This window comes from Symphalangus syndactylus, chromosome 18, assembly GCF_028878055.3.
Source record: "Symphalangus syndactylus isolate Jambi chromosome 18, NHGRI_mSymSyn1-v2.1_pri, whole genome shotgun sequence".
Taxonomy (NCBI): domain Eukaryota; kingdom Metazoa; phylum Chordata; class Mammalia; order Primates; family Hylobatidae; genus Symphalangus; species Symphalangus syndactylus.
The window spans coordinates 66,257,892-66,283,304 of NC_072440.2; the positions used below are offsets into that span (position 1 = coordinate 66,257,892).

The 25,413-nt window shown below is 48.7% G+C and overlaps 1 protein-coding gene across 11 annotated transcripts in view; it reads left to right on the top strand.

Annotated features, from left to right (window-relative positions):
• Window positions 1-25,413, top strand: part of LOC129468523 (mediator of RNA polymerase II transcription subunit 15) — a 101,627-nt gene that overhangs the window by 34,381 nt on the left and 41,833 nt on the right. For all 11 annotated transcript variants that reach the window (XM_055254181.2, XM_055254182.2, XM_063623554.1 and 8 more), the window contains exon 2: window positions 11,395-11,482. In XM_055254181.2, the coding sequence (XP_055110156.2) occupies window positions 11,405-11,482 (78 nt within the window). In that variant the 5' untranslated portion in view covers window positions 11,395-11,404. The remainder of the gene's footprint in view (window positions 1-11,394; window positions 11,483-25,413) is intronic.

Consider the following 25,413-nt stretch of genomic DNA (forward strand, 5'->3'; position numbering starts at 1 on the left):
GTAGTGGCACAATCTTGGCTCGCTGCAGCCTCCGCCGCCTCCTGGGCTCAAGAAATCCTCCCACCTCAGCCCCCGAGTTGCTGGGACTGCAGGCATGCAGCACTATGACTGGCTAAGTTTTTGTATTTTTTGTAGAGATGGGGTTTCACTATATTGCCCAGGCCAATCTTGAATCTTGAACTCCTGGCTCAAGCATGAGCCATCACACTCGGCCTCATTTAATTTTTAATTACTTTAAATTTTATCAACATAATATATCACATGAACTGTAAAAAGACAAGAAACTACCGTGGTTCCCATTCTGCGAGTTCTCCCCAGAGGTAGCAACTGCCTTTACATCTGAGCTTTCTTCCGGCATATACCTCTGATTCTAGGTAATAGGCGCATGCTGCTCTTGCAACTTGGCGTTTTACAAATTATCTGTTGGCTTGCTCTGTAGCTCCTTTCCATCGCCATTATCTCTGCTTCTCCTCCCTCATTCTTCCAGTATTCTACTTTCTGCATAAATCAGTAATGAATGTTTACATTTTCTGCCTACACAAATGATATCCACAGCTGAGCATAGTGGTGTACTGCAATTGCTTGTTATTTTTTTCCTAGGAAAGAATTGCCTTTTGAACACTATGCCCAGTTTTCTGTGTATCTATTCCTATTCTTCCTTTATTTTCCAGTTGCCTCTCAGTACAGTTATCTTCAGGCTCAGTGCTAGTGGGCTGTCAGTTTCAGTTCAAACCCCTGGCCTCAAGTGATCCATCCACCTCGGCCTCCCAAAGGAGGCGGGCGGTGACCCTCTTGGACCTCCCTTCTGGAACCCTCTAGGCAGTGGCCGCAGGCGTGGTGTGACAGCGTGCTTGTCTATTGTTTGTCTGTCCAGACTAGGACTGTTGTCCTCCTTTGTCGGGTCCCTTGTTTTCTATATCCTGTGTCTCATCCTTTGTGATTTATTCCCTCATTCTGCTAGCTTCCTGAAAAGGGACTCCTGGGAATTAACTTTCTGGAGACCATGCCAGTTTGAGTGCATCTAGGCCGCCTGGTGGGACATGCTAACTGGGGGATTTAAAATGTTACACTGCGCTGCCATTGTGCTGGCTTGTGCTTCTGTCTCCTGAGGTGCTGGCTCTCAGCCTCACATGACTTGTCTTGATCCCCAAACCCAAGTCCTGCTCTACTTGGGAAGTTCCTTTGAGTCATTTCAGGGGAATCTCACTCCTTAACACTTCCTGTGCTGGAGTGTTTAATGTTCACTCTTTGGGCCTCTAGTTTTATTTTTTTCTCCTGTTTTCTATCTCTTTTTCTTTTAGCTCTGCTCTCTTAAGTGATTTCCTCAATTTTGTCTTTGACCTTTCACTGCTAACATGCTTTTATTTCCAATAACTCCTTTTCTTCCTTTTTTGTAATCTGACTTTTTTTATAGCACCCATTCCTGTTAAATGAATACAATGTAGTATAATATTTATATATACTATAATAAATTCTACTATTTTTTTGATAAATTTTCACTTTATTGCCCAGGCTGGAATGCAGTGATGTGTTCATGTCTCACTGTCCCTCAACTCCTGGGCTCAAGTGATCCTCCCACCTCAGCCTCCCAAGTAGCTGGGACTGCAGGCGCATGCACCACCACTCCTGGCAAATATTTTTATCTTTCGTAGAGATAGGATCTTGTGATGTTGCCCAGGCTGGTCTCAAACTCCTGACTTCAGCTGGACGCAGTGGCTCACACCTGTAATCCCAGCACTTTTGGGAGGCCGAGGGCAGGTGGATCACAAGGTCAGGAGTTTGAGACTAGCCTGGTGAATGTGGTGAAACCCCGTCTCTACTAAAAATCAAAAATTAGCTGGGCATGGTGGCGTGTGCCTATAGTCCCAGCTACTGGGGAGGCTGAGGCAGAAGAATCACTTGAACCTGGGAGGCAGAGGTTGCAGTGAGCCGATATCGTGCCACTGCACTCCAGCCTGGGCGACACAGCGAGACTCTGTCTCAAAAAAAAAAAAAAAAAAAAATCAAACTCCTGACCTCAAGTCATCCTTTTGCCTCAGCCTCTGAAAGTCCTGAGATTACAGGTGTGAACCACTGCACCTGGCCTAATAAATTCTACATTTCCTTCTTCTTGCTGAATTTCTGTTACTGCTAAATTACTCTTTTCTTGTGGGGTCTTTATTGGCCATGTTACAGCGTCTGGCTGCCGTTGGCTGGTTGCTCACTCTGAGAGGGGCCCTCCAAAGCCTAGGAGTCTCTTCCAGCATGTGGAGCTTGTCGACTGGGAACTTCCTTGAAGGCTCATCTGGCTGCAGATTCTGAGTCCTTCCTCCAGAACAATGGTCCCCAACCTTTTTGGCACCAGGGACCGGTTTCACAGAAGACAATTGTTCTACAGACCGGCAGATGAGGATGGTTTCAGGATGAAATTGTTCCACCTCAGATCATCAGGCATTAGATTCTCATAAGAAGCATGCGACCTGGATCCCTCACATGCACAGTTTACAGTGGGGTTCGTGCTCCTATGAGAATCTGATGCCACCACTTATCGGACAGGAGGCAGAGTTCAGGTGGTAATGCTTGCACACCGTCTGCTCACCTACTGCTGTGAGGCCTGGTTCCTAACAGCCCACAGACCTGTACTGGTTTGTGGCCCAGGGGTTGGGGACCCTGCCCTAGAGCATGGTCTTCCAGACACCAGGCTGCGGGTGAAGACCTGGCTGCCAGCCTGCTGCTCACTGGGATGGAGGAGGCTGATGGGCCAGTGGGTCTCGGTGGTTAGCGTGCATCGATCTAGTCACTTAGACCAGAGCACAGATGACCACACAGCCCACCTCTCTCAGTGTCCTAGCTGTGCCTTTTCAACTGGGTGGGTTGGCCCCCTAGTCCAGTGACTATCTGTTTCATGCTTTTCCAGAGAGTAAACCTCCTGTGGTCACCTGGTGCCGGAGTAGCTACCCACAGTGTGAAGTTGGGTGTGAGGGATGCAGGGATAGCTTTCACCCTCTGTCCCAGGGCACTTGGTGCAGCCTGGCCTCAACCTGGCAGAGACCTAGGGCTGTCACTGGGTGGGCGCTCCCCCTCCTCACTGTTACTTAAGACTGGTTTCTTGTTCCTCTTGCTGTGTACATTACCACTGGGCCATCAGCTTTGCAGCTTCTAAAAGGCTGAGGCCACCATTTCCATTCTTCCTGTTTTTTTTTGTTTTTTCTGTGGTTTTAGTTAGGTTTTAAGATGGAAGGGAATTAAATTTGCAGGTTTTGTCCCTCATTTCAACTTGGAGGTTCATATCTGTTATTTATTTATTTAGAGACAGAGTCTCACTCTGTTACCCAGGCTGGAGTGCAGTGGTGCTATCTCGGCTCACTGCAACCTCCACCTCCCTGGTTCAAGCGATTCTCTTGCCTCAGCTTCCCAAGTAGCTGGGATTACAGCCGCACACCGCCATGCCCAGATAATTTTTATATTTACATATATATTTTTTTGAGACAGAGTTTTACTCTTGTCACCCAGGCTACAGTGCAATGGCTTGATCTTGGCTCACTGCAACCTTCACCTCCCGGGTTCAGGTGATTCTCCTGCCTCAGCCTCCCGAGTAACTGGGATTATAGTGCACGCCACCATGCCTGGCTAATTTTTGTATTTTTATTTTTGAGACAGAGTTTCACTCTTGTTGCTCAGGCTGGAGTGCAGTGGCGGGATCTCAGCTCATTGCAACCTCTGCCTCCCGGGTTCAAGCCATTCTCCTACCTCAGCCTCCCGAGTAGCTGGGATTGCAGGTGCCCGCCACCTTGCCTGGCTAATTTTTTGTATTTTTAGTAGAGATGGGGTTTCACCATGTTGGCCAGTCTGATCTCAAACTCCGGACCTCAGGTGATCCACCTGCCTTGGCCTCCCAAAGTGCTGGGATTACAGGCATGAGCCACTGTGCTCCGCTAATTTTTGTATTTTTAGTAGAGACGTTTCACCATGTTGGCCAGGCTGGTCTCGAACTCCTGACCTCAAGTGATCCACCTGCCTCCACCTGCCAGAGTGCTGGGATTACAGGCGTGAACCACCACACCTAGTCCAAATCTTTTTTTTAATATGGGAAAATCTTTTTTCCTTTATAATGTCTGCTTCTGGTGACATGCTTAGGAAACCATCATCCTGATATTGTATAACTCTCCTTCTGTTGTCTTTTGGTCCTCTGTGATTTAGGTTTTTAAACACATAGGGTAAAGGGTCCCACATACAAGCTGTGGGCTCCTGTCCCAGGTGGGCAAGCAGGCTGCACACACAGGCAGCAATTTACTAGCAGGCTTCTTGGGTGGGGTGAAGTAGAGCTGCCAAAAATTTATTCTGCCCTATGAGAGTTCACTTGATTGATAGATGTTGTGTTTCTCAAAATTAGAGGAAACTCACAGAAGTTTCCTTCGAGCAGAACATAAATTGGTTGAGAGGAATCATCCTGCCCCCCTGAGGTCAGGAGGGTGAGTCTGTGCCCCAGGGAGGAACGCACCTTCCTGCTTTAGACACCAGCAGAGGACAGAGGAGCTGGCTGTCCTGGAAATTCATGCCCTCATTCAGCAATGGGAAAGTAGTTAGACCAGGGAAAGGGGCCTGGCAGTGTGGCAGGGGGAGCAGTGGTAAAGAGGGTGGGGTCAGGGGAGAGGCCTCATTGAGAGGGGAGAGGGTGGGAAACAGGGCGGGTGTGGAAGGAAGAGTCAGGGCGTGGAGCAGAGCAGAGCGGGAGTTGGGGTGGGGAGGCCGGTTCATGCCTCATCAACATGCCTGTGTGAGTGTCCTTCCTGCGGGCTGTGGAGCTGGCCTGAGGGTACACTGCAGGTGACTCAGAGCTCCAGTGGGAGGGTGGCTCTGCCTGAGGGAGCTGCACATGCTCATTGGTCCATCATCTGCTGAGGAGGGGTCAACAATAACCTCAACACATGGTGGAGGTGTTTTGGGATGCTGTCCTATTGCACATTTGGGCAGGTTGTTGCCTGACTTATTTCTTTAACGCATACCTAGCACTTCCTGTATGTCCAGTGCCTTACAATATTAACTACTATCATCCTCAAGGCCACCTGTGAGGTCAGCACTGTCCCCACCCTTTGTGCAAAGGAAGGATAGGGAGGTGCTGCCAGATGGGTTGAGGGCAGACCGGGGCAACTTGCCTCAGGCCTCCCTGGCCTTAGCAGGCTTTGAGTTTGATGCCTTGTGCTCCTTCCCTAGGAAGCTCAGTTTGCCAGTTTTTTGCTCTATCTTAGTCTCATTCAGATTACAAGGACTGGGACTGGACTCCTGTTGCCAGTTTCTCAATTTGGAATAGGAAGGAGGTGAGGAACAACAGGCCCATGCTGGGCAGATGCCCTGCAGACCAGGCCAACAGTGGGCCTGTCCTCACTGCCTGGCCCTGTCTGTGCACCTTCATCCTGGCTACAGCCTCTCAGAGCCCCTCCTTTATGAAGAGGCCACGCTTTAGGGGAGGGAGTGCCTCTCCTAAGACCCAGAGCTGGTGAGTGGCTAGGTTGGAATTTGAGCCCAGGCCCCTCCTCTCCTGTCTGTTTCCTGCCAGGCCCAGCTGCCTGCCCCAGCACACGCCTTCCCCCAGGCACTCTGGCCTCCACTGCCAGGATGTGCTTGTTTGAGGCCTGGTTTCTCCCATGGCTGCCACGCTGATTCTCCGTTCTGCACGTCGTGTCCCATCAAAATGCATGACAGTACCACTCCTTGTGTTAAAAAGAGCCAGTTATTTTGCCTGGCAGTGATGACTGCCTGCTGCACACAAAAGTGGACGCCGTTGTCTCTGCTCTCAGGGTGTTCTTGGTATAGTGGGGCTGGCACACAGGAACCAGAGATTCCTCCAGGAAGTGCCACGGACATGGGTGAGGTGGCTACAGGGTTTCTGTGCAGCTGACAGCAGGGGTGCCTGGGTGGGAGCAGGGTGGGAGGCTCTAACAGGCCTGATGGGATAGTCAGGCAATGTGCCAGGCAGTAGGTCATCGTCCCTGGGGCCCTGGGGAGAGTGTGCGGGGCAGGCGCAGGAGCAGGCTCCTCGGTGGGCTCCTGGACAGGCTGCCTGCTCTGCTGGTGAGGAGTGAGGCTCAAGGCAAGCAGGGGCCTGGGTTGCTTCCCACACTCAGTGGCAGTCGCTCACTGGCAGTCATGTGACCTAGGGAGCTGGCAAGGGTGTGGAGGTAGGAATGGGAACGGGAGACAGAGGCCCTTTGGGAGGAGTTGCCACAGATGCAGTGGGAGTTGGGGCAAAGATTTGAACTTTGGAGAATTAAAGGTGGCAGTCAGAAAGTGAAGGGGGTTCCCAAGTTTCTGGGATGGGCACTTGGTGCTGGGAGATGAAGACACCAAGAGCTTTTCTTGATGTATCCTTGCTGGCTGCTCAGGCAGGGTCAGGCAATGCCATTAAGACACACCATGTTCTGGAAACAGTTCTGGACAGTAAGGACATCCTCAGACCCCCTGGTGGGGGAGCTCCAAGGGCCTGTAATGATGAATCGGTCCCCTGGGAGGCTTCAGTCTAAGCTAGATACCAGTTGAACCCTGACTGAGTGCACAGACATAGCTATGGCAACCAGCTAGACCATGGCCAAAGGCAGAGCATTGGAGCCCAGTTCACAGCAAGGGACTGTGTGCTCTGAGCCGGTAACAGTCCTTGTGTTCAGAGGTCTGGCTGGTCGCAACCAGGGAGCGGCCCCCAGCCCCCTTCCTCAGCTAGTGCGAGCACCACCCAGGCAGCCTTGGTTTCTTTGGTGGCCGCCTCAGGCCTGTACTGTTTGCGAACCTGTTGCTTATGTTGGACAGGACTGTGGCAGGACAGCCATCGAGGGTCTTCCCTTGTGAGCTGACACCAGTCTGCTCCTTGCCCTCCTCTGGCTGGACAGGCTCTCATCTTCCCGGCTTGCTTGTGTGGGGGAAGAGCTCACCGTGACAGGTTGGTTCTCTGTTCTTTGTCTCAGGCAGTGCTCCTTACTCCATGTTTGGGGCTGTCTCCTTATGTGATGGTTTCCCTTCATTTTGTGACAGTGGCTCTAGGAGTTTTGTTTTCAGGAGACAGAGACTGAGGAGTAGCCATTCGGGTCTGGCTGCTCAGGAAGGCATGCTGGGGATGGCAGCAGAGCCCAGCTCAGGGAGATCAGAAGAGGGCTTTGAGAGCAGCCAGTGCTGTTCTGAAGGTGGGCCTGGGTCCTGCCTGCAGCCTCCCGCAGTGGGTGTGTTAGGTCTAAGGGAGGAAGGACGGGGACTTGACCTCAGCACGAGTGTGAAATGGGTACCCTTGGGGAGTCAATGCCCAGGCAGGGGATGCCTCTGAAAAGCGCCAGGCCAGCTGGAGAGGAAAGGGCAGGCATCTGCAGGGAAGTGTGGGGGATTAGCTGCAGAGTTCCTGGGTTCTTTTTTGCTTTGTCTCTATTTTGTGGCACTTGATCTTCAAACTAGAAACAGGAGCAAAGACATTTTCAAAAATACAGTTGACAGAACTGCAAACCGCACAGGGTCTATTACTGGCCACCAAACCTGCTGGGCCTGCCTGGGTGGATGCTGTGGAAGAGACGTGGGAGTGACATGGCGCAGTGCTGCTGTTCTGAGCCCTAGCCTTGCTGGAGGAGCACCTTGCTCCTTGGACCCACTCTGACCCTCTGAAGCTCATGTGGAACTGGATATTTACCCCAGCTCCTGGTGTTGGCCTGTCAAGACTTGCCTGTTTCTGGCCTCCAGCTTGGTCCATGCTCCTCAGGCTCTGAGTAGCTGACGGTGCCTACAGTGTCCATGTCATCTGTGACGTTACCCAGGACAGGACAGGGCTCGTCTGCCAGCACATCCCCTGGTGTATGGTGCCACCTTGCCTTCAGCTCACCAAGCACGTTTCTTCAACCTGGTCATCCCACCACCTCAAAGCTATTGCACTAAGCTATGTTTCTAGATCTTGTCTCTCTGACTGTGCCAGGTGTCTCTGCTGGGGCAGAGTCTTTCTGGGGCCTGCCAGTCTGCTGACACTCTCAAAAATGGCCAGTAGCAGCTCAAAAGGACTGCTTTTGTATCAAGCCTGGCTTTGCTCTCTGATCGCTGCTGGTGGGCACAGAGCCCATCTGTGTAACTGGTTGTCACTCCCCAGACTCTTCTGCACTCTTCTTCCTCTCTGACTCCTGGCCACATCTGCCACCCACAGCCTCCCCCACTCCTTACACAGCCAGCCTCCAGGCCATCCTGCTTGGCCTGCAAGTGCTCCCCTGCTGTTTCTACTGCTCTTCCCTGGGTCTCCCTATTGGTCCCAGTGCTTTGGGAGGCCAAGGTGGAGGATCACTTAAGGCCAGGAGTTTGAGACCAGCCTGGGCAACAAAGCAAGACCCTGTCTCTACAAAAAAAGTAAAAAATAAAAAAATTAGCCAGGCGTGGTGGCACATGCCTGTAGTCCCAGCTATTTGGGAGGCTGAGGTGGGAGGATACTTGAGCCCAGCTCAAGTTTGAAGCTGCAGTGAGCTGTGTTTGCACCACTGCGCTGCACCTGTGACAGAGACGTTGTCTCAAAAAAACAAAAGAAGAAAAAGAAAAAAGGAAGGTGGGAAGAACAAGTATGCCCTTGAAGGGCATACCTGCCTTGAGGGGCACAGATGAGGCAACCTTCAGAAAACAGGCCTGTGCAGCCACTTCTATCAGAAATGCTCACTGACTTCTTGGGGCCTAGCAGCTGTCATCTCAGCCTCTGGGTGTGGAGACCCTGCCCCACGCCAACCTGAGAGCATGAGCACAGGGTCCTCCCAGCCCACCCATGCCTCGCTTCCCCAGGACTCTGACCCAGTACTGCGCGTGAGCTGGTTGTCATTATCCTCCTGAATTATTAACTCTCTCATCTTTTGTGACCCTGGTGACCTCTCCCCTTACTTGTCTGTTCCACCCCTGGATGCCTTGTGAGCAGAAACCCCTTGCTGCCTCCTCGCCTCCATTCAGGCTTCAGGAAGCAGACAGGGAGGTAGGAACTCCAAGAGTGCAGGAGTCTCATTCTGTCGCCCAGACTGGAGTGCAGTGGTGCCATCTTGGCTCACTGCAACCGCCGCCTCCCGGGTTCAAGCGATTCTCCTGCCTCAGCCTCCTGAGTAGCTGGGACCACAGGTGCCTGCCACCACACCTGACTAATTTTTGTATTTTTAGTGGAGACAGGGTTTCACCACGTTAGCCAGGCTGGTCTCAAACTCCTGACCTCAGGTGATCCACCTGCCTCGGCCTCCCAAAGTGCTGGGATTATAGACCTGAGCCATCCTGCCCAGCCCAGGACTATTTTTTGAATCTAGCAGGGTGGTAGGTCAATGTCATTTTGTTTTTCTTTTTACATTAAGACAGATGTATGCACCTCTCAGCATTAAACCTCCTTTCTGTGATGTCTTTAAGAATCACAGTCGGCCGGGCACGGTGGCTCACGCTTGTAATCCCAGCACTTTGGGAGGCCGAGGCAGGCGGATCACGAGGTCAGGAGATCGAGACCACAGTGAAACCCCGTATCTACTAAAAATACAAAAAAATTAGCCGGGCGTGGTGGCGGGCGCCTGTAGTCCCAGCTACTCGGAGAGGCTGAGGCAGGAGAATAGCGTGAACCCGGGAGGCGGAGCTTGCAGTGAGCTGAGATTGCGCCACTGCACTCCAGCCTGGGCGACAGAGCAAGACTCTGTCTCAAAAAAAAAAAAAAAAAAAAAGAATCACAGTCATATTGCTGTAGCCCCCTGTGTACATTCCTTCAGTTTCCTGAGGTTGGCTGGTTGCTGCTTGGAGTAGTCAGAATGCTTTCTAGCATGAGCTGGACTGAGCCTATTCAATTCACTCAGAGGCAAGGCCCCAGAGCCCTGACATGTTTGCTTGTTTCTTTTTTCATTTTCTTTTTCTTTCTTTCTTTCTTTTTTTTTTTTTTTTTTGAGGCAGAGTCTTGCACTGTTGCCCAGGCTGAAGTGCAGTGGCGCGATCTCCGCTCACTGCAATTTCCGCCTCCCGGGTTCACGCCGTTCTCTTGCCTCAGCCTCCTGAGTAGCTGGGACTACAGGCGCCCACCACCATGCCCGGCTAATTTTTTGTGTGTTTAGTAGAGACAGAGTTTCACTGTGTTAGCCAGGATGGTTGTGCTTGCCTGACCTCATGATCTGCCCGCCTTGGCCTCCCAAAGTGCTGGGATTACAGGCGTGAGCCACCGTGCTCAGCCTGTTTATTTCTTTCTTTTTTTTTTGAGATAGAGTTTCACTCTGTCACCCAGGCTGGAGTGCAGTGGCGTGATCTCGGCTCACGGCAACCTCCACCTCCCGGGTTCAAGCGATTCTCCTGCCTCAGCCTCCTTTGTAGCTGGGATTACAGGCATGCACAACCACACCCTGCTAATTTTGTATTTTTAGTAGAGACGGGGTTTCACCATGTTGGTCAGGTTGGTCTTGAACTCCTGACCTCAGATGATCCACCCGCCTCGGCCTCCCAAAGTGTTGGGATTACAGGCGTGTGGCACTGCACCTGGCCACTTGTTTCTTTATCAGCAAGCCCAGGGTGGAAGGCCAGGGAAGGAAGAGACCCATCCCACTGGGAAGAAGGCAGGCAGTGAGCACACCAGAGCAGCCCACCCCTGGGAGCCACAGGCCAGGCCTTTCTAACAGATTCACACTTGTTTTTGTCTTTCCGTGTGTGAGTGTGGGAGATGGGGGTGGGGGGGTGGGGCAGCATGTGCTGCATTCAAGGAGTCTCTTGGCTCTTTATCCGCGTGGAGCAGCAGTGTGATGAAAAACCCTTTATAGGATTCTATCTCTTAGTACAAAATTATTGGTAAATGGGTTTTTAAAGATATTTTTCACATTTATGTGGTCTTTCTCCTCTTGTCTCTAGCTAGAAGTTAAGTTGGAGCTTGTCTCTTTGATCCCACGTATAGGACCTGCATTGTCCCACATAGGGACAGACCCTTGCCTTGGGAGGGACTGAGAGATGACTTCATGTGGCCCCTTCATTTTATAGGAGTAATCGAATCTGGAACCAGGGAGCTACCATCTGGCAGAGTTCATGGGGAACACAGGCCACTCAGAGAGCAGGAAATAGAGGTCAGCTGGCCACCCAGTAGTCTAATGCGTACTTCCTTGATCCTGAACTGGTTGTGAGCCATCCCTAGGGGCTAGCCCCCCGTCCCCTCATGCCAGGGCTCTCTCTTTGTTTCATGGCGGCCACCTTTCCTGTCCCTTTTTTCTGATCACCCTGTTCGCTTTCTCCCTCACTCAGTGGCCTATCATTGCTCTCTGTTGAATGCCTCTTCCTATGTGCCTCTCCTGGACCTCAGCCAGGCTGGTGTGCTGGGGATAGCACCTTGTCACCAGGGGCAGCTGCTATGCAGGGCCTGTTGGCCAGGGCCCTGCAGCAGTGGAGTCACTGGTGTGTGCAAACGTCTCTTCTCCTTTTGTGTTTCAGCGAGGATGCCATGAGGAAAGCTGGTGTGGCACACAGTAAATCCAGCAAGGACATGGAGAGCCATGTTTTCCTGAAGGCCAAGACCCGGGTAAGGCCCTAGTAAGTGGAGCCCCTCTGGCAGAGAGGCTTGGAGAGGAGAGCGTCACAGACTCTGGAACTCCTCTGTTGGGTGTCCTAGGGTGTAGGGGTGGGGTGGTTTTGCTCATTGATTGATCACAGGCACAGTTGGTTTTGCCTGCAGCAGTCTGGGTCCTCCTGTGTGTCCATGGTGCAGGGAGGGCATTTGGGATGCAGGCCCAGCCTCTGGCCCCATACCTCACTGCCGTTACCTTCCATCTGTGGTCAGCCCCTGTGAATCCTACGGGAAGCTTGCTCAGGCCCCTAGCTGGTCCTGTGGAGGGGATCAATGCCATGAGCAAGAACCTGGTTTGTCCTCAGTCCCTCCTAGGGGTCCTTACCTAAGCCCTACAGGGCCCTGAGGCATGGGCCCAGAAGCATTCCTGTCCCCTTTTGCTAAGTGAAGAAGGTGATGCTGATCTAGAACTCGCCACAGGTGGAGTGGAGAAGAAGGATTTCCACTACATGTGGGCTCTGTCCCTGGGTGGGGCACCACACTGAGGGCTTTATGTGACCACCTCCTTTCATCTGTGTGTGCTCCCTGGGACAGAACCATTTTACTAGAAATGAACAAAACACATATGCACTTGTGTGCACGTGTGTGTGCAAGGCAAAGCTGCAAGAGCACAGGGACTGAGGTGGGGTAGAGTGGGCTCTGTACTATGGATACGTGTGACTGAGGTGGGATAGAGTGGGCTCTGTATTATGGATACGTGTGACTGAGGTGGGGTAGAGTGGGCTCTGTACTATGGATACGTGTGACTGAGGTGGGGTAGAGTGGGCTCTGTATTATGGATACGTGTGACTGAGGTGGGGTAGAGTAGGCTCTGTACTATGGATACGTTTGATAAGCTTTTTCTTTTTCTTTAAGAGCTTTATACGGTTCACCCTTTAAAGTTTACATTTCAATGGTCTTTAGGGTATTCACAGAGTTGTGCGGCCATCACCAAAATCTAATTTTGGAACATTCATTAATAAATAAAAAGAGGTGCAGCTTCCCTGTGTTGCCCAGGCTGGTTTCAAACTTTTGGCCCTATGCCATCCTCTTGCCTAGGCCTCATAAAGTACTGGGGTCACAGGTGCGAGCCACCAAGCCTGGCCTAATTTTAGAACTTTTTTTAGGGGGGACAGGGTCTCACTCTGTACCCAGGCTGGAGTGCAGTGGCATGATCTCAGCCCACTGCAGCCTCAACCTCCCGGGCTTAAGCGATCCTCCTTTCTCAGTCTTCTGAGTAGCTGGGACTACAGGCATGTGCCGCCACACCCGGCTAAGTTTTTTATTTTTTGTGGACGAGGTCCCACTATGTTGCCCAGGCTAGTCTTGAACTCCTGATCTCAAGCTATCCCCCTGCCTTGGCCTCCCTAAGTGCTGGGATTACAAGTGTGAGCCACCATGCCCAGCCTTCAGCATTTTTAAAGAAACTTTATACCTGTTAGCAGTCACACCCCCTTTTTCTTCAACTCTCGGCTACCACTTATACTTTCTACTGCTGTAGATTTGCCTATTCAGAATTTTCCATATAAATATAATTGTACAATATATGGTTTTTTGTTTATTTGTTTTGTGTGTGTGTGTGTGTGTGTGTGTGTGTGACAGTTTTCCTCATGTTGTCGAGGTTGGAGTGCAGTGGCACAATCTCAGCCTACTGCAACCTCCGCCTACCAGGTTCAAGCGATTCTTCCGCCTCAGCCTCCCAAGTAGCCAGGATTACAGGTGCCTACCACCACGCCTGACTAATTTTTTGTATTTTTAGTAGAGACTGGGTTTCATCATGTTGGCCAGGCTGGTCTCAAACTCCTGACCTCAGGTGATCCGCCCGCCTCAGCCTCCCAAAGTGCAGGGATTACAGGCATGAGCCACCGCGCCCAGCCATGTACAATATATGTTTTTATTTTGCAGCTGGCTTATTTCACTTAGCATAATATTTTCAAGGTTCAAGGTCCGTGAACCATGTTTGGTATATACTTTATTCCTCTTTTTTTTTTTTTTTTTTTTTAGATGGAGCCTCGCTCTGTCACCCAGGCTAGAGTGCAGTGGCACGATCTCAGCTCACTGCAGTCTCCACCCACTGGGTTCAAGCAATTCTCTTGTCTCAGCCTCCTTAGTAGCTGGGATTACAGGTGTGTGCTACCATGCCTGGCTAATTTTCGTATTTTTAGTAGAGATGGGGTTTTGCATTGGTCTGGGGCTATGTTGGCCAGGCTGGTCTTGAACTCCTGACCTCAGGTGATCCACCTGCCTAGGCCTCCCAAAGGGCTGGGATTACAGATGTGAGCCACCGCGCCTGGCCAACTTTATTCCTTTTTATTATCAAATATTCCATTTCTGGATGGCCATATCACATATTTTATAGCCATTCATTAGTTGGTGGACATTTACATAGTTTCTACTTTTTGGTTATTATGAATAAGCAGAACAATAGTAAATGTATAAATTTTTGTGTGGGCTGTGTTTTCATTTCTCTTGGGTATATACCTAGGGGTAGAGTTGCTGGGTCATATCGTACCTCTGTATTTGACCTTTTGAGGAATTGCCGGATGTTTCCCAAAGCATCTGCACTATTTTAAATTCTCACCAGCAGCTTAAATGAGGTTTCAATTTCTCCTCATCCTCTCCAATACTTGTTATTGTCTATTTTAATTGTAGCCATTGTAATGGGTGTGATTTGCATTGTTTTGATTTGCATTTGCCTAGTGACTAATGATGTTGAGCATCTTTTTCATGTGCTTTTTGGCCATTTGTATATTTTCTTTGGAGTAATGTCTATTCAGATCCTCTGTCCATTTTTAAGTTGGGTTGTTAGTCTTTTTATTGTTGGGTTGTAATAATTCTTTATGCATTTGGATATAAGTCTGTTATTAAATATATAATTTGCAAATATATGGGTGGATTTTATTTATTTATTTATTTATTTATTTTATTTATTTTTTTTTTTTTGAGACGGAGTCTCGCTCTTTCACCCAGGCTGGAGTGCAGTGGCGCGATCTCGGCTCACTGCAGGCTCCGCCCCCCGGGGTTCACGCCATTCTCCTGCCTCAGCCTCCCTTGTAGCTGGGACTACAGGCGCCTGCCACCTCACCCGGCTAATTTTTTGTATTTTTAGTAGAGACGGGGTTTCACCGTGTTAGCCAGGATGGTCTCGATCTCCTGACCTCGTGATCCGCCCGCCTCAGCCTCCCAAAGTGCTGGGATTACAGGCGTGAGCCACCGCGCCCGGCCCTTATTTATTTATTTTTATTTTTGTTTTTTTGAAACAGTCTCACTCTATCGGCCAGGCTGGAGTGCAGTGGCACAATCTTGGCTCACTGCAACCACCGTCTCCCAGGCTCAAGCAATTCTCTTGCCTCCGCCTCCTGAATAGCTGGAATTACAGGCGTGTGCCACCACGCCTGGCTAATTTCTGTATTTTTAGTAGAGGCAAGATTTCACCATGTTGGCCAGGCTGGTCTCGAACTCCTGACCTCAGGTAATCCACCTGCCTCGACCTCCCAAAGTGTTGGGATTATAGGCGTGAGCCACCACGCCCCGCTGACTCTATTTTTTTTTTTTTTTTAATTAACAATTTTTAGCCGGGCACAGTGGCTCATGCCTGTAATTCCAGCACTTTGGGAGGCCTAGGCAGGCAGATCACCTGAGGTCGGGAGTTCGAGACCAGCCGGGCCAACGTGGAGAAACCCCGTCTCTACTAAAAATACAAAATTAGCCAGGCATGGTGGCACATGCCTGTAATCCCAACTACTCGGGAGCCTGAGGCAGGAGAATTGCTTGAACCTGGGAGGCGGAGGTTGCGGTGAGCCGAGATCGCACCACTGCACTCCAGCCTAAGCAACAAGAGCAAAACTCCATCTCAAAAAATTAACCATTTTTAATTGTTTTTGTTAGTTTATATTTTCTTTTTCTTTTTTTTTTCTTTTTTCTTTTTCTTTTTCTTTTTTTTTGAGATGGAGTCTCACTCTGTCGCCCAGACTAGAGTGCAGCGGCGCAATCTCAGCTCACTGCAACCGCCGCCTCCCAGGTTCAAGTGATTCTTCTGCCACCACATCCAGCTAATTTTTGTATTTTTAGTAGAGGCAGGGTTTCATCATGTTGGTGAGGCTGGTCTTGAACTCCTGACCTCGGGCAATCCACCTGCCTCTGCCTCCCAAAGCACTGGGATTATAGGCGTGAGCTACTGTGTCTGGCCAGCTTGTATTTTCTTATAATTAAATAAATTTTTAAAAGGGCTATCTCAGATTTATAAGGGCTCTGTCGCCAGGCTGGAGTGCAGTGGCGTGATCCTGGCTCCCTGCAACCTCCACCTCCTGGGTTTGAGCGATTCTCCTGCCTCAGCCTCTCGAGTAGCTGAGATTACAGGCACACGCCGCAACGCCCAGCTTTAGTAGAGACAGGGTTTCACCATGTTGGCCAGGATGGTCTCGAACTCCCAACCTCAGGTGATCCGCCCACCTCGGCCTCCCAAAGTGCTGGGATTACAGGTGTGAGCCACCGCGCCCGGCCTTACTTGTGACTTTTCATGTGACTGCTTTCTGCCCTCAGCCTAGCCACGCTGGCAGGGCCATAACGGCTTCACTCAGGCTGCACATCAGTTTTCCTTACATGGCCTCCACGTGATATCTTTAGTAGCATAGCTGGACTTCCCTACCTCATGGCAGCTGGCTTGCAAGAGAAGGAAGAAGTGGAGGCTGCCAGTCCTCACAGCTCCTAGAACATCACTTGGAAACAGTAAGTCCCAAGGCCAGTGCAGGTTCAGGGGAGGGTAAATTACCTCTACCTTTTGATAAGAGCAGCAGGCTATAGGCAGGCCATTGATTGTTTTGGGAGCACCATGGAGACTAGCTACCACAGAGACCTGCCCAGCACCTGAGGATTAATCCTTCCCTCCCAGAGGAGGCGTCCAGCAGAACAACTGCCCCTTCCTATGACAGCTCGCTCTGCCTTGGCCCCTGAATTAACTGTAGCCCACACACTGTGCCATAATGATTTTAGTCCATTTCCTTTTATCAAGCCAGTACTAAATCCCTAACTCCAGGAAGAAGCTCTGACTAATTGGAAGACAAATACGTATAAGAACTGTTGGAAATTTCCTATATCGTTTTTACAGGGACAGACATATTACTTGGATGTTGTCTGGTGGCCATCTTTTTACTTACTGCTCAAGCTCCACATGGAGGCAATGCCAGCTAGTGTTGTGAGGACCGTCTCAGCAGGTGGACTGTGGTAGGACTCCCCAGGTCTGATGGCAGCCCGGGCACACTTGTTACCTGCCCCTGCTGCCTGAGACCCTGTTGGAACAACTGTGAAGGAATGTAAAAGGTGGGACCCCTGAGCAAGGAATAGGATAGGGAGGAGTAGCTTCTCTTGTTTCCAGACCCCAAGAGGATCTGAGAGGTTTTGGCTCATGGAGGAGGAGGATTACTCTCCATTGCAGTCCTGGCAGGCTTCTGAGTCCGGAGGTGCCCATCCCAAAGGAAACCAGGCACTATTGGGCACCTCAGGCTATCTAGCGTATACCCCAGAGCAAGGAAAGCCTTGCGTGTACTTGTCTAAAGGAATTCACCAAATTGTCTGGAGTGAGCTCATACCTTGAGTGTGGGTGTTAGCACCCCAAGTTAAAGCCCTCCTTATCCTGTCATTGCCTGGCTCCAGGTCTCACAGCTAGGCCCCATTTGTGCACTCTACAGTGATGTCCGCCTGCAAGGCCCTGTTCTGCATGCTTCATGCGTGTGAACTCATTTGGTCCTTACTCGGATACAGTACCACTCTTTCCTGTTTACAGACAAGGAAACTAAGGCATGCAGATGCTAATTGTTTTGCTCAGGATGTCATTTGGCTGATGTCAGAGCCCACACTCCTAGCCACATCTCTTACTGACTCCCATCTGTCAAAGCAAAAGACACCCAAACACCCACTTTAATTCCTTAACACTTTTTATGGGTGGGACTACTCTCTGTCTAAGGGAGGCTGAGGGATACAGAAATAGCTATGCCTGGGGGTGGTAGGTGATAGTGATAATGGCATCTCCAAACATTCCAGCCAGCCTCCTGAAGGAAAGTTCAGGAAGATTTGGCACCCTTTGAATGAGAAGACAATCAGGGGTCCTGGCACCTCTGTGTCAGCACTACAGGGGCGGTGTCGACATTACTGGAACTGAATGTATTTCTGGACATTTGCTTAATTTACCTGTTAAAGATTAAACTCCTATCACCTATTTTCCACTTAACATAGTATTATGGAAAAGTAGTACATGCTGACCGGGCACGGTGGCTCATACCTGTAATCCCAGCACTTTGGGAGGCCGAGGCGGGTGGATCACAAGGTCAGGAGATCGAGACCATCCTGGCCAACATGGCGAAATCCCATCTCTACCAAAAATACAAAAATTAGCCAGGCGTGGTGGTGGTGTGCCTGTAATCCCAGCTACTCAGGAGGTTGAGGCAGGAGAATTGCTTGAACCCGGGAGGCTGAAGTTGCAGTGAGCTGAGATCACACCGCTGCACTCCAGCCTGGGCAACAGAGTGAGACTCCGTCTCAAAAAAAAAGAAAAGAAAGGTATTACATGTCTCTGGTTTGCAGTTTAGAAATGACTGGTACAGAGCTGAACCCTGACTGAGGAGCTAAGGTAAAACTCAGGGACTAGGGAGGCTGAGAGAGCATCAGAACTGGGAAGCCACCTTGGGATTCATCAGAGAGGAGGGCCTGGGCTGAACAACCAAACAGCTAGAATCAAGGGGCAAAAAGATAGACCCAACTGTGTTCCCCAGGAGAGCAAGAGAGGACAAAGATGCCAACATGCCTCTGATTAATGAAGATGCTTCCCTACCTTCAGCTTGCTTTCTTTCTTTTTTTTTTTTTTTTTTTTTTTGTTTGAGTCAAGGTGTTGCTGTGTTGTGCAGGCTGGAGTACAGTGGTGTGATCATAGCTCACTGAAGCCTCAAACTTCTGGGTTCAACTGCTCTACCCACCCAGCCTCCTGAGTAGCTGGGAGGTATGCACCACTATGCCTGGCTAATTTTTTAAAAACTTTTTTTTTTCATAAAACATATAATTCAAAGCTTGACTAATTATATTTAAAATGTTTTTTGTAGAGACAGGGTCTCACTGTTTTGTCCCGGCTGGTCTTGAACTCCTGTCCTCAAACAATCCTCCCTCCTCGGCCTCCCAGAGTGCTGGGATTATAGGCGTGAGCCACTGCACCTGCTTGCTTCAGCCTTTCCAGGGAACCTCACAAGCCTAGGTTCAGGCTTTTCACCAAATCTGAATACATCTTCTGCTGTACCTATTAATCAAGGACAATTACTGGCCCCAGCATTCAGTACTTAGTCTTAGAGCTGAGAAAAGCATGGTTTGTACATTAAGAGATGTGGCTGGGTGCAGTGGTTCACGCCTGTAATCCCAGCACTTCCGGGAGGCCAAGGCGGGCGGATCACTTGAGGTCAGGAGTTTGAGACCAGCCTGGCCAACATGGTGAAACCCTGTCTCTACTAAAAATATAAAAACTACAAAAATTAGCTAGGTGTGGTGCACACCTGTACTCCTAGCTGTTTGGGAGGCTGAGGCACAATAATCGCTTGAACCTGGGAGGCGGAGGTTGCACTGAACTGAGATTGCACCACTGCATTCTAGCCTAGGCGACAGAGTGAGATTCCTAAGAAAAAAAAAAAAGAAAAGAAAAAGAAATAGAACAGGTGATGTATTAACTTTTGATACGTGCTAGAAAGATGTGAGTTGCGCTGCATGCAGCTGGTTCAGAATGAGAGTCAAGTGTCATTTTTACCAGTAGGCAGTGCTCCTTTGCTCCACTCTATCTAAATGTATGACCATCGAGACTCCTGCACCATACTTAGTAAGCATACTTGTTCATAAACCTAATTTTAAATTCTAATGGTTTGGTTTTTCAGTAGCCATATTAAGGCACTGAGAGTGAAGTACTTCACAAACACCATCTAGTTCTTGTGACATCTCCCCCAGTTTATTTGTGCAGGGCAAGTCAAAGGAATGATGAGGGGAGAGCAAGCTTGTATGCGTCCTTTTTTGTTTTTAAATTTAAGCTGGGTAAGGGGCCCATTGACATTTGTTCTATTATTCATTTTATGGGCATCAAAAACATTTTATATATATATAAAAAATATATATATATATATATTTTTTTTTTTATTGAGATGGAGTCTCACTCTGTCGTCCTGGCTGAAGTGCAGTGGTGCAATCTAGGCTCACTGCAACCTCCACCTCCTGGGTTCAAGTGATTCTCCTGCCTCAGGCTCCCGAGTAGCTGGGGTTAGGCGCCTGCCACTACGCCCGGCTAATTTTTTGTATTTTTAGTAGAGACGGGGTTTCACCATGTTGGCCGGTCTGGTCTTGAACTCCTGACCTCGTGATTCACCGGCCTTGGTCCCCTAGAGTGCTGGGATTACAAGCGTGAGCCACCGCACCCAGCCAAAAATAAAATTTTTAAATACATAAATCACAGTAGTTGCTAGGACAACTGGGTAACTATATACAAAATATTGAGGTTGAGCCCCAGCTTCATACCCTATACAAAACTTAACTCAAAATAACACCAGCTAGGCATGGTGGCACGTGCCTGTAGTCCTGCCTAATCGACAGGCTGAGGCTGGAGGGTCACTTGTGCTCAGGAGTTTGAGATTACAGTAAGCTATGATTGTACCAACATGTTCCAGCCTGGGTGACAGAGTGAGACTCTGTCTCTAAAAAACTTTTTAAAAAATTAACTCAAAATGGGTCAAAAACCTAAATTTACAAGCTAAAACTATAAATATCTTAGAAGAAAGCAGAGGCATACATCTTCATGACCTTGGATTAGGCAGTAGTTTCTTAGATATGATGCCAAAAAAGCACAAGCTACAAAAAACGTAGATAAATTTGACTTCATCAAAATTAAAAACTTGTACATCATAGGTCACTGTCGAAAGAGGGAAAAACAACCCATGGGATGGGAGAAAATATGTGATGCAAATCACATATCAGGTAAGGGTTTAGTATCCAGAATACATAAAGAACTCCTACAACTCAACAACACCAAAAAAAAAAAAAAGCAACTAAAAAATAGGCAAAATACAGCCAGGCGCGGTGGCTCACGCCTGTAATCCCAGCGCTTTGGGAGGCCGAGGCAGGCGGATCACGAGGTCAGGAGATTGAGACCATCCTGGCTAACATGGTGAAACCCCGTCTCTACTAAAAATACAAAAAAAGAAAAAAAAATTAGCCAGGCGTGGTGGTGGGCGCCTGTAGTCCCAGCTACTCGGGAGGCTGAGGCAGGAGAATGGCGTGAACCCGGGAGGCAGAGCTTGCAGTGAGCCAAGATCGCGCCACTGCACTCCACACTGGGCGACAGAGTGAGACTCCATCTCATAAATAAATAAATAAATAAATATAAATAAATAAAATAAAAAATAGGCAAAATACTTGAATAAACCTGTCTCCAAAGAAGAGATACAAATGGCCAACAACCACCTGAAAAGATGCTCGACATCACTAGTCATTAGGGGATTGCAAATAAAAACCACAATGAGATGCCACTTCATTTCCATTATAATGGCTATGATTTTTAAAAAAGACAATAATAAGTGTTGGCAAAGATGTAGAGAAATTGGAATTCTCTTTCTTTTTGAGACAGAGTCTCGCTCTGTCACCCAGGCTAGAGTGCAGTGGCACAATCTCGTCTCACTACAGCCTTCGCCTCCCAAATTCCGATGATTTTCCTGCGTCAGCCTCCTGAGTAGCTGGGACTATAGGCACACACCATCACGTCCAGCTAATTTTTTTTTTTTTTTTTTTTTTGAGATGGAGTCTCGCTCTGTCACCAGGCTGGAGTGCAGTGGTGGGATCTCAGCTCACTGCAACCTCCGCCCTCCAGGTTCAAACAATTCCCCTGCTTCAGCCTCCCGAGTAGCTGGGACTATAGGCACGCGCCACCATGCCCAGCTAATTTTTGTATTTTTAGTAGAGACAGGGTTTCACCATGTTGGCCAGGATGGTCTCGATCTCTTGACTTCGTGATCCACCCACCTAGGCCTCCCAAAGTGCTGGGATTACAGGTGTGAGCCGCCACGCCCAGCCAATGCCCAGCTAACTTTTGTATTTTTAGTAGAGACAGGGTCTCATCATGTTGGCCACGCTGGTCTCGAACTCCTGACCTTAGGTGGTCTACCCATCTTGGCCTCCCCAAAGTGCTGGGATTACAGTGGTGAGCCACCATGCCTGGCAGAGAAATTCGAATTCTCATACATTGCCGGAGAGAATGTGAAATGGTACAGCTGCTGTGGAAAACAGTATGACAGTTCCTCAAAAAATTGAATGTAGAGTTACCATACGACCCAGAAGTTTCACTCCTAGGTATATGCCCAAGAGAAAAGAAAACATGTCCACACAAAAACATATGCACAAATGTTTATAGCATCATTATAACATAACTAGCCAAAAGTGGAAACAACCCAAATGTCTACCAGCTGATGAATGGATAAACAGAATGTAGAATATCCATACAATGGATATCATGTGGCCACACAAAGCAATGAAGGGCTGATACATGCTACAACATGGATGAAGCTAAAAACATTACATAAACGAAGCAGTCACAAAGGATGACATGTTGCGTTTTTATAAAATGTCCAGAAAATACGCAGATCTATAGAGATAGTGTATTAGTGTCCCATGGCTGCCATAACAAGTTACCATTAAAGTTGGAGGCTCTTATCTCTGGGTCCATGGCTCTGACTTCTGAGCCCATGTCTCTGCCCTCACTTTCTTAAAGGGTAGCACATGTTTGAGGCTGAGTAGTTTTATCAGCCTATTCCTGCTTCTAAAATTTTGGGAGTTCTTCTTTGATTTTGCCTAGTCTATAAACTTTCTACTCCAAGCTGGCAGTGTTTCTGCTGGTAGAACATTCTCAAAATCCTTGTGGAACTTCTGCATATATGATGGAATTCATAGTATTACATGAGGTTTCTCCACAGATCTTTCCTAGATAATTTCGTCTCTCTTCCTCACTTCTGTGAGATGATTGAGGGGATTCATGAGTCCCATGTTTAATCTCTTTGGCACTAGAAAAATTTGCAAGATATGCCACACCCTTGGCATTCTCTACAGAACACACTTTCCTAACAGTGAATCTCTTAGTTTTAGCATTTTGGTTTTTTCCAATCTAAATAGCCTGAGAATTTCCCAAATCATTAAGTCTAGATTCCTTTCTGCTTAACAGTTCTTCCCTCAATTTCTCTCTCTTCTTTTGTGTGTGTGTATGTGTGTGTGTGTATGTGTGTGTGTGTGTGTGTGTGTGTGTGTGTATTTTTAAAATTCTTTTTATTGTACCCTTAATTTATCTCTTTCGTGTTGCTTTTTTTTTTTTGGAGACGAGTCTCACTCTGTCGCCCAGGCAGGAGTGCAGTGGCGTGATCTCAGGTCACTGCAACCTCTGCCTCCTGGGTTCAGGTGATTCTCCTGCCTCAGCCTCCCAAGTGGCTGGGATTATAGGTGCCCACCACCACGCCAGCTAATTTTTGTATTTTTAGTAGAGACAGGGTTTCACCATGTTGATCAGGCTGGTCTTGAGCTCCTGACCTCAAGTGATCTGCCTGCCTTGGCCTCCCAAAGTGCTGGGATTACAGATGTGAGCCACTGTGCCCGGCCTCCTCTTGCATTTTACTACAAGCAGAAAGAAGAAACCAAGCTGAGTCTTTTTTTTTTATTTTTTTGAGACTGAGTCTCACTCTGTCGCCCAGGCTGGAGTGCAGTAGTGCGATCTCAGCTCATTGCAACCCCCACCTCCCGGGTTCAAGTGGTTCTCCTGCCTCAGCCTCCCAAGTAGCTGGGATGACAGGTGCCCACCACCACGCCTGGCTAATTTTTGTATTTTTAGTAAAGATGGGAGTTCACCATGTTGGCCAGGCTGGTCTTGAACTCCTGACCTCAGGTGATCTGCCTGCCTCAGCCTTCCAAAGTGCTGGGATTATAGGCATGAGTCACTGTGCCCGGCCCAAGCTGAGTCTTGAATGCTTTGATTGGAAGTCTGCTCAGCTAAATGTGCAAGCTTATTGCTTATAATTCTGCCTTCCACACAGCTACAGGACACAATCCAGCTAAACTTTTTGCCATTATATTACAAAGATCACCTTTGCTCTAGTTTCCAGTAACATGTTCCTTGTTTCCTTTGTTCCTTTAGAATCACCTTTAATTTTCATGTTTCTACCAACATTCTGTTTTTGATAGTATGTGTATTCTTGAAGATAATACAGACTTTCTGTATCAAGTTCCTCATTTCCTTTAAGGCCGAGTCTGGGTGACAGAGTCTTTAACATCCACATTTCTACCCACAGCCTGTTCAAGGAAGCCTAGGCCTTTTCTATCATGCTTCTCACAATTCTACTAACCCTCTTTCATTATTGAGTTACAAAGCCACTGCCACATTTTTAGGCACTCTACTCCTGGTAACAAAATTCGTATGTTTCCTGTGGCTGCTATAACACGTTACTACAATCTTGGTGGCTTAAAAGAACAGAAATTTAGGCCGGGCGTGGTGGCTCACACCTGTAATCCCAGCACTTTGGGAGGCTGAAGCGAGCGGATCACGAGGTCAGGAGATTGCGACCATCCTGGCTAACATGGTGAAACCCCGTCTCTACTAAAAATACAAAACAACTAGCCGGGCATGGTGGCGGGCGCCTGGAGTCCCAGGTACTCGGGAGGCTGAGGCAGGAGAATGGCTGAACCCGGGAGGTGGAGCTTGCAGTGAGCTGAGATCGCGCCACTGCACTCCAGCCTGGGCGACAGAGTGAGACTCTGTCTCAAAAAAAAAACAACAAATTTAATCTCACAGTTTTCAAGGCCAGAAGTTCAAAGTCAGTACTATGGGTAAAAATCACAGTGGCAGCAGGGAGGCTATAGGAGAGGAACCTGTTTCTTGCATCTTTTAGCTTTTGGTCACTGCTGGTACTCCTTGGCTTGTGGCTGTATCACTCCAGTCTTCAAGTCCAGCATCACGAGGTAAATACATTCTCTGTATTCCATCTTCACATCACCTTCTCTGTGTGTGTGAACTTTCCTTCTGCCTCCCTCTTAGGAGGATACATGCAATTGCACTTAGGGCCCACCTGCATAACCCAGGATAGCCCTCCATCTCAAGATCTTTAACTTCATCACATCTGCAAAGACCCTTTTCTCAAATAAGGTAACATTTACAGGTTCCAGGGAATAGGACCTGATTTAAGGACTGTTATCTAGCCTGCCACAGACAGAAAGTTGATTAGTGATTGCCAAGGGTGCTGTAGGGAAATGGAGTTTTCATTTGGAGTGAAGATGATGTTCTAAAATTAGGCCAGGCACGGTGGCCCATGCCTGTAATCCCAACACTTTGGAGGCCGAGGCCAGTGGATCACCTGAGGCCAGGAGTTTGAGACCAGCCTGGCCAACATGGTGAAATCCCGCCTCTACTAAGAATACAAAAATCGGTTGGGGGTGACAGCGCATACTTGTAGTCCTAGCTACTTGGGAGGGTGAGGCAGGAGAATCACTTGAACCCAGGAAGTGGAGATTGCAGTGAGCTGAGATGGTGCCACCGCACTTCAGTCTGGGTGACAGAGCGAGACTCCACCTCAAAAAAAAAAAAAAGAAATAAAATGCTTTAAAATTGATTTTGGTAATGCTGCCGAACTCTGAATGTAGTACCAAAAACCATTGAATGGCATGTTTTAAATGGGCGAATTGTATCTCAGCCAGCCTATTACATATATTTTTAATGGAACGAGTGAAAATGATGAATAACAGGTCTGTTTTCCCTTGGTGGCCAGGTCAGGGCCATGTGATTTCCAGGGCCATGTGATGCACTGCTGGGGCTGCCGCATCCCTGCATGGTTTCTGATGGTGTGTCCTATGGGCTGGGGCCAAGG